Below are 9,989 nucleotides of genomic sequence, written 5' to 3' on the forward strand. Positions count from 1 at the left end.
GAAGGGTCGTCGTTAACGATCGTTAACGAAACAACGAATTTTATAAAAACGATCGTTTTGAAAAACGATCGTTTTAAAAACGACCATTTTTAAAAAACGAACTTTAAAAAAAACGATCATTTTTAAAAACGATCGCTTTGTTTTCGATTTTTCGTCGTCGTTATCATAACAAAACGATCGTTTTTCTGAAAAATGAAAACGTTAACATCCCTAAATATATGCAGCAAAAATGACGAAAAAACTATACTACCTTTTAGAACTTCTTTAAACAAAATGAACTAAGTTTTTCCAATGAAATTCAATCTCTTTAATCTTTTATACTGCCTGTTATCTTTGGTTTATTGCTTACTCTCATCCAATCACAAGCTTCATAAACTCGTGTAATCAACCCAGGGTATACTAATATTGAAGCCAGATCAATATTACAAAAAGGAACTGAATACTTGTTCTAATTCCTATATTTTAGAAACCTAATGTGTAACGGTTTGATATTTCAAACTTTGACTATTTGACTATCAAAGGTCTGCGACATCAGAATGCAAAGATATAAGGATTTGAAAATTAGAGTTTGGGGCGAGAAAACTCATTAATACATTAAAGAATATAATCAGTTTGTGGCAAGTACTCAGTTCCTTTATCAATCCAAGCATAAACCATATTTCTTATAATGATTTAGAGGGAAAAGGGTTAGTTGAGCTAAGATTGTAGCATTATATGGTACAATATTACTATCTTTTTAATATCAGTGTTATGTTATATTGTATAAGTGCGTAAAGAGCGTAAAAACTTTACCCCGGACGGATTCCAAGAAAATCTGAGATTAACGTTTTGAATAAGAATCAAATATTACAGGAAAAGATGACGATAACTAAAGTTCCCAATTTTCAATAATAAGATTTCAATTTTTTCACTTCATAAACTCATTTATTCCATAGGGCCAAACTTTCAGCTCAATTGCAATTTTCAGTGCTTATTGTTCGTGTTTCCTTAAAAGCAATTTTGTAATTTGGAATTATAAACATATATTAAGATTGTTAGACTCTAACATATTTTGGGCAGCTTTTTAAACTAAATTTTTTTGAAACTTCAGCGGGGCGTCCGTGACTAGGTGTTTAGTTGATTGGTTGGTTAGGTGATTAGTTGATTGGTAGGTTAGGTGATTAGTTGATTGGTTGGTTAGGTGATTAGTTGATTGGTAGGTTAGGTGATTAGTTTATTGGTTGGTTAGGTGATTAGTTGATTGGTTGGTTAGGTGATTAGTTGATTGGTAGGTTAGGTGATTAGTTGATTGGTTAGTTAGGTGATTAGTCGATTGATGGTTTATGGCTCCTCTATTCCATAATACGTAAATGCATTTATTTCAAGTCTAAAAAATACAGTTTTAGTGGAAATAAATATTAATATGACATTGTTTACTGTTTAATAAAATAAATATTGGTGTTACATTGTTTGTTGTTTGATAAAATAAATATTGGTGTAACATTGTTTTCTTTTTAATAAAATAAATATTGGTGTAACATTGTTTTCTTTTTAATAAAATAAATATTGGTGTAACATTGTTTTCTTTTTAATAAAATAAATATTGGTGCAACATTGTTTTACTGTTTAATAAAATAAATATTGGTGTAAAATGTTCCCATACAGATTTTGTTTCAATTTTGGGGGGAGGGGTCTCTCTAAAAACAGACAGTGGTTGGGGTAGTGAGGGTTCTCACTATATCAATTGTTTTCAGCTTGTTTCTCGCATTCTTAATACTATTCCACCTCTTCTATCCGCACTATATACCCCCCTTATGAAGGATGCACAGTTCAAAGTTGAAAAACGGGGTTTTTATACTTTCTGGACTAAAACCCCCCTAAAAAATCAAAGTCTATACATTTCCAGGTCGGCTGAGACCCCATAGCCCCCCTGAATACGCCCCTGGGTGCAGAATTAAATCTATTATGTATGTATGTATGTTGAGAGGATGCGGCACTGAACCAAATGCATCTTCTAAATTAAAAGATGTTGGACAGTTTTCTTTTCAAGAACGATATTATGCTGATTAGTGTGATTAATTCCCGGCAGGCCTTTTGTACTTTCTTATCAATGTAATTATTCACTGTTAAAAACTTTGTCACAAGGAGATGGTATAGTTGTATGCAAAATTAAAGATGTGAGAGAGATTCTTTTACATTCACTTTATCCTACAGTGAGGCTAAAATGTGGTTGAGACAGTATTTGAATAGCATCAAATGGCGATCCCATCTGGGCTTGGGGAGGATTTTAGTTTTGCCTTTTTTCATACATTATTCCCATCCTTTGGGTTACCAGGTGTACTGTACATCTCCTGGTAGTAGTTCTTTTCGAATCCCAGGTCAAAGGCTGGTGTCAATATCTTCTTTAGTAGTGATCCATTGATAGCTTCATTTACTTTTCTGAGCTATCTAATTGCCTTCCGGCAGAAATAGAACGTTTTTCTGCCCTTGCCTGCAACCATTTCTCAAACCTTTTTTTAGATATTCTGTGAGGGTTTTATAAGGAGGGGACAGTGTACGTTTTTAGTGATAAATCAAGCACTGATAAACCCTTACTACTGATTGATGGAGCAAGCGCAAGCGAATAAGAAAGCTGTATAATACAGATGTAGTAGTTCGAATCCTACTGCCAGTAAGTGTAAAATCAAGCTCGTTTTCTGCACCTGCATCAGGGGGCGGAAACGTCATGGGGGTGTGTCTGTACCAAAAGAGTGTGTGTAAGGTTACCGTACCAAAGGTGTGCACTGTAGGTTTATACAGTACGTAAGAATCTCGGTATTTGTACAGCTCAGGCGATTACATATGTTTATTGTTAATTGTTTACTTCAAAATAAGTTTAATATGCATGTAATATATTATTTACATATTTAAGTCAACACTATAAGCCAAATTTTCATGCAAGGAATATAATTTTATTAAAGTTTACAATAAACTTCTCGTTATTCAAGTTTAATTAATTATAATTGACGACATTGTTCTGCAATTTCCTTGACTGTAGTCATGTTGTGTGTCTGTACCAGAAGAGTGTGTGTAAGGTTACCGTACTGGTCTGCAAAGCAGTGCGACTGGCTTTCTCATGCCAGACCAGCGCTATTTCTTTTCCCTATATTCCTATTCCCTGACCTGCATGCATGTAATTCTACATCTACAAAAGATTTAGAAGTAGCATGGAGTAAGGCTGTATTTGACACCAAATCGTTAAAGTTAGAAATCAATACTTCTACAGTCCTAAACTGGAAAATATTCTTAATGTTTTAACCTTCATCAAAATTTGTTTAGCTGTGTTATACGACGAGTGTCTGGCGGAACTGTGTGGTTAAAAGTTCACACGAACATTATGTGGATCAAAGACGGAAATGTGATCGACTTACATAAGAGACACTCCGTCAGGTAAAACTGTATTTTTGAATAACTAAGCTATAAACATATGTTAATTAAACATGTTCGATTTCAACTTCTTTTGGACACAATGAATATTATTAGTATTAAGCACAAAAATCAATTAAAATTAAAGCATTAAAATAGCAGTTCAAAAAATATGCCTTTTAAAGCATTTAAAAAAATGCCTTTAAAGACATTTTTTTAAATGATTTAAAATCAGCCTTAAAGGAAGTCTTTGCCACAAACTCAAGTTAAATTCTTTTGCACAAATAGTAAATTATCCGATATTAAATCGTCGTATCATAATTGTATGGACAATTTGAATTTTTTATTGCAATATTTCTTTGGATTAAATGGTTTTAAAATTAAGTCTAATTTGGAAATAAAAAATCAATATAAACCATTCCTGAACAAAATTTTCCAACATAAATCAGCTTTCTTACAGTGAATCCCAGATAATATCAATATATTTCTTACAGTGAATCCCAGATATATCAATATATAGACCATCATAAGTTTTATGAAAAATCTAAAGAATTTTCTTTTTATTTTTAATTCAAGGTAAAGTAATAGCCCTGAAATATGAATGCAATTGATATATTAATATTAAACTCATTTTTCCGCAACATTTGATCTAATGTAATACGAAATTATAAAAAAAACTCTTGCTATGTATTTATATATCTGGGATTCACTGTATGATTTTAGAATTTATCCAAATTTTATACACTTTCCAATTTTATACATTTTACTAACATTTGCATGGAAAGTTCCCTTGGGAGACGTAAAACTTTTCACCATGTTGCGTTGTTGAAACCTAGTTTGTATGTTAAAAGTGAAAATTTATGACTTTCAAACTTGAAGAATTCATTCTGATTTTCTATGCTTTTATGTAAATCAGTTTTTTTTTGTTTAAGTTTTTAACATAGTACTGGATATACATTGTATAGGAATTTCATTACCAAACAATAGGATTCTTATTCATTCTGATTTCATTGTTAAGTTTTTAATCTACTTAAATTCTTTAATAATCTTAATTTTTGCTTTGAACAAGTTCGTTTTCGGATATTGTGAAACAGCAAGTCAAGTTTAAATTCAGTGGTTAAACTTAATCTGCGTAGGTCAACTACTTCTTGCAATTCATCTATGGTGATACCTGAGTTACTTAAAAATCAAAAATAAAGTAGTTATCTTTTCTTGGAGCTAGAAAGGTCAGAATCAAAATGGCTCCCAAGTTTTCTATTGCGGAAAGTATAGATATGATTGTAATTTATCAATATTTTTATTTCTAAGTTTATTTCTTTTTCTCTGCGTTGTAGATTTGAGTGTCAAGTATCTAAATTTGTTTAAAGTTAATACAGAGATTTTAAATATTTCACATAGTTTTACTCTAAATATAAAAAGCATCAGATAACAAAATAATACTGAAACGACGCCTTCTAAAATTAAAATACACATACATTAAAGTTTATTCTGATAACACTATGTTATACCTTTTATTGTATATTATTGTTTACTTAAATTCAAGTTAACCAGATCCCAAGCTTTCGAGTTTTATATTATAAGTATATAGTTAAACCTGACTTTTTTAGATCATTTTTTTCAGTGTTGGTACTCAGGTAGAAGCGGAGAAAATTATATCTACTCTTCTAGGAAAAAATCAAAAATAAAAGAAATGTCTAATAGTATATATTTTTAAAGTTTAAATTACGACCATGTTATACTAAGTCGGAGATTTGCTACAGACGTTGTAAATATCATTCATGTAATCTGTGATAAAAATTATGATTACCTTATAAAATTAATCCTAATTTGAAATGAAGATTCAAATAAAAAATAGAAAATTAAATTCATTAGTACCGTTGCATTGTTAAAATTATCAACTGAGCAGAAGTAATTCGTATTAGATAATCAAACTCATAGAAAAACTTCAAACATCCATTAATTTAAATTTTAGAAAATGGTTTGATTGGTGATTTAGCTTGAATCATGAAACAGTTTGTATAAATGAATTATTACGTCTTGAAGTGTGTCTGACATTTAAAATATATACATGACAAAATACCAACAGAGAAAAAGTCAACAATAACTTTACAGTGCATCTATGAAAACATATATTATTTGTAGAAATATCAGTATTTGCATTTGAACAAAACTATATAATATCATCAGCACTACTTTGATCAAAGTTGCAGTTTTTGGCAGAAATGTAATTTGTCATTTCAGCATTTATTAAATCGAAGATATCAAAAGGAAAGGAGTTTTTGCCACAAACTCAAATTTTTGAATCCCTTTTATCTTTGAACCGGTGTTGTAAACCTTTGAAATTTAAAACTAATGCTTATTGATCGAACACAATTCATAGTTTGAAATATTAAAGGTCTACGACATTACGTTGCAAAGATATAGGGATAATAAAAGTAGAGTTTGTTTCAAAAACTCATTTTTTTTGACAAAATTATTGCTTTTAAATTGAAATTAAAAAGAAGATGCAAAGAAAAAAAGTAATTCAATTTTATCGTGTCTGCATTGGATTTTTGTAAAATTATGTCCTTTAATTTTGATCAGAATTTAAATATTTTGTTGGTGCTTTATGTGAAAAAATTAAGTAATTATAAATAACCTTTTAAAACAAAAAAACCACTTGGTAAGTTAAGATTAAATGATCAAGGTTAATATACCTTTGATTATGGATTACAGTAAAAGAAGCAATGTTATCAGATTCTGGTAAATACTCATGCTCTCTTCCACATCTGGCATCTTCTTACTTTCCAAGAGCAGCAGTCATGGTTCATGTTATACAAGGTAAGATTTATAAAAGCACCACACCACTTATTCTTATAAACGCATCCCAGATTTTGAACAACAGTTTTATGGATACACTGACACATAATAGCAGTACCTTCTTGTTTATTTAGGTGACCATCAAGCAGTATATGGAGCAGCATCTCTAACCAATTCTTCAAGGTATTCAATTCATGTCATGATATTTTTTTTAAGCTAAGGGTTTAATAAATATTTTGGGAACATATTTGTTTTTCTATCTATGGTTTGTTAAATCAACAAACAAATTATGACCCTTGACTAAAAACAAAATATATTTTTTAGTAATTTTTGTACAATACAGTATTAGAAAATATATATAAGTCAATATAAATCCTTAAACTACAGATCAGCTCTTTTAGCCCCCATCAAAAGATATAGTAAATTCAACTTTTCACATTTCATGATATTGAAAATATTTTTTTTCTATTTCAGATTTATCTATCTTCTGTATGGATATTTACTGTGTTGCAGGAGACAGTTTCTGATGAATGCCTAAAAAAGATATTGTTATTTCATATTATTAAATATTAAACATGGTTAATGTTTTTAAATCAATATTTTTAAATTACAGTTTAATTTAAGAAGCTAATAAATGCTATCTAAAACTTTTTTTTCTTCATATTGTCACTTCTGTGCAACGTATTTTATCTTTTATGTTTTTTGCTTTTATCGAGCTAACACCGGATTCAGATTTTGTATGCCGGATCATACCAAAATGCTGAGACAAGATTTAATTTATGAATAGTTGAACTTTATCTGCGCGGTTCAGCTGCTTCTGCATATTCATTAAATCTGGTCCCTGGAGTTATATTGAACTATTGAACCATCATGGTGGTAACTTTTGAACACTTATAAAATCGGCATAAAAGCAATTACGGTTAACCATTTGTAATTCTAAAAACTGCATTTATGAAATGAGAATGAGAATCTCTGTATTTGTAAAGTCTAAGAGAGTACATTTGTTGATTGGTAATTGTTTAATTGAAAATAAGTTTAATATAAATCTAATATAATGTTTACAATAAACTACTCGTTATTCAAGCTTAATTATAATTGACGACAGTATTCTGCAATTTCCTTGACTGTAGTCATGTTGTGTGTCTGTACCAAAATAGTGTGCGTGTGTAATAACGAACTCATCTGAAAAGAAGTGCGACTGGCTTTCTCATGCCAGACCAGCGCCATTTCCCTTCCCTTTATTCTTATTCCCTGGTAAATAAAAAACAATAATAGCGCGTGTCCAGAGAATACGCGATGTGGAAATAATTTTATTCATAACTGATTTGGATACAAAGTTATTGATTATGATTCTTAATAGACAGAAATGCAAAAACCTTTTTTTCGAAAAATCTATTGCAGTTTTGAATAAAGATAGACGAATTTTATATTATTGCACATGGGTATGAATCAAACGATATTCACAAAACACAGTAATTTTTGTGAAATCCTTGAATTTGTGCTTTTAACTTATGTTTTAGAAACATTGAAGAACTACTTTTTAAAAAGTTGAAATTTTTAAAAAAAATAGTCTAAATATCTATAACATGCTATACTATACAGGACAGGCCAGCGTAATATGTCCTGTACTTAAGTTTAAATAAGTTAAATCTACTAATAAATATTTTTTCTTTCAGTGAGAGAAAATTCATTGATTACACTGAAACCTGTTTGTTGACTTAATAGTCATCTTAGTAAAATAAAAGAGATCAATAAGGATATTTCTTAAGATTTATTTAAAAAGGCAAGTGTTTTAAAATATTTTTTCCAGAAAGGGTTGAAATTGGTTGGTTAGAAATTAACAAAGGAACTATTGACGAATATCTGTAATCACATCATGGGAGCGTAGTAGAGCTTTATGTTGGTGGTGCATATCAACAGGAACTTGAACATCAGGTTTCTGCTCACTCCAGGCTTCAGATCAGGGGGAGAGTTCTCGGTCTTATCATTTCAGGGTTGAGGGATTACCTATGAAAAATTTTGGAACTCTTAGAACATCATTGGGCTGGATGAAAGCATCGCCTGTTGCTGGCTAGGTATCTGTATCATCATCATGAAGGAGCCAGGGTTGCTCCCTGAGACAGAGTTGTTAACATCTCAAGTGTTTCAATCTGACTGAGGACTGAGGAGTGAGGACCGGTAGGTGTAGAAAGGTTGTGGGGGAGGGAAGAACGTGGGTTAAATGCGAGCAATTGCAAACTCCTGAAAAAGATTTATACATCTTGGAATATACAGCGGTATACAAACTACACAGAATTGTCTTCCTTATATTTCGAATTTGTGTTAACACTGTTACTATTGGACAGACCCTCATTAATTTGCATTTTATGATTAAATTTAATGCTAAAGACTCGATAGAGTCAATATAATCTTCAAATCATGATGTATTCAAAGATATTAAAGTCCTTTTTATAGGTTGTCTTTTATGCATACCAGCTTTATATAAACTTTTTACAATAAAAACAACTAAGGATCAATTGAATGAAATAATATTTCAAATTTTTCAATTAAACGATTCTTTAAAGTATTGCGAAGTCTACTATGAAGAGATATATTTTGATTTTTGGTTGGTTAAGCCATAAAAGGTAAACAAAAAATAAAAACATCAAGTGAAGATCAAAATGCAGGGCGTGGAGACCTGAGACGTAGCAAGAGTGACGGAGACAGTTTTGCAGGGCCTGAAGGTCATTCTGCAAATCTGGAGGCTCAGAGGTAATTTTTGCAGGGCTCATGGCGCCTCTGCACCCCCCTCCTTAGTCGAGTCTACATCCGAAAAACCAAGGTTGTAATGCAAGGAAAGTTATTTAAGAGGTGTACGCATCTTTTGTACTCCGTTGTACTGTCTCTGGGCGGTAATGTAATCACAAGACGGATGTCAAAGCCTGACATGGGATCCATCTTTCACATAAAAATTTAATGAAATATTCTGGTCATAGGAAACTATTATGTGAATTATCAAAATTATCAAAATTTAATGCTTTTAACCTCCTCAGATACTAAACGAACACTAATGTATCTATTCTGTTTACAAATTCCACCCAGAGAGAACTGGTTTCAATATGTACGCAGAGTATACGCAACTGCAATTAACTTTCCTTGCATTACAACCTTGCAGAAAACCAACTTTATGTCTATGTTATTTATTAGACTGTCCCCAATTCTTAGATAAAAGAAGACAACAAACAGGGGCGATTCTGTAGGGGGGGGGGTAACATTTTTTTTACCCCCAACTAAATTTTTTTTACCCCCCCCCCCAAAGAAAAAAAAATATCATGATGTATATCAAATTATTGGTTTTAATTGGGTTTGATTTGCATTTTCCACTCATTTCTGGCATTTACAAACTCCATCAAATAAATGCTTCATTTCATGCCTTTCAGCTTTCACCTTGTTTATATCCTTCATTATAGTCATTAATAACATTAACTGCAAAGATCTGTAAAAAGACTGAATTTATTTTAAGTAAGATAAAAAATAATAGTTTTACTCTCAGGGGAAAAAGATGTTACTTCTATTAAATCTTTAGAAAAGCTGCTCTGCACAACTTTGAAAAAATATTGTCTTTGTTCAAATTCTTATTTCTAATTTCTAAAATGTTGTTGTCGTCAATGTAGTATGTTAAGATCTTAAATAAATCTTATATAGAAATTACATTATTTAGAAGAAAAAATATATTTTGCATTGCCCATACCCTTTTTTCTTATAAAATAATTGTATACAAAAGACAAGGCAAGAACAAAATCAAAGGATAGATTAATTTCTGAACA

The 9,989-nt window shown here is 30.8% G+C and overlaps 1 protein-coding gene across 1 annotated transcript in view; it reads left to right on the plus strand.

The window, feature by feature from the left end:
• Positions 1 to 6,835, plus strand: part of LOC111715028 (uncharacterized) — a 10,069-nt gene extending 3,234 nt beyond the window's left edge. Inside the window, exons 4-8 of the mRNA XM_023490263.1 lie at positions 3,298 to 3,408; positions 5,006 to 5,052; positions 6,100 to 6,204; positions 6,318 to 6,366; positions 6,658 to 6,835. Of these exons, the coding sequence (XP_023346031.1) occupies positions 3,298 to 3,408; positions 5,006 to 5,052; positions 6,100 to 6,204; positions 6,318 to 6,366; positions 6,658 to 6,721 (376 nt within the window). The 3' untranslated portion in view covers positions 6,722 to 6,835. The remainder of the gene's footprint in view (positions 1 to 3,297; positions 3,409 to 5,005; positions 5,053 to 6,099; positions 6,205 to 6,317; positions 6,367 to 6,657) is intronic.
• The last annotated feature ends 3,154 nt before the right edge of the window (positions 6,836 to 9,989 follow it).

Source organism: Eurytemora carolleeae, unplaced genomic scaffold (assembly GCF_000591075.1).
Source record: "Eurytemora carolleeae unplaced genomic scaffold, Eaff_2.0 scaffold1687, whole genome shotgun sequence".
Classification (NCBI taxonomy): Eukaryota; Metazoa; Arthropoda; class Copepoda; order Calanoida; family Temoridae; genus Eurytemora; species Eurytemora carolleeae.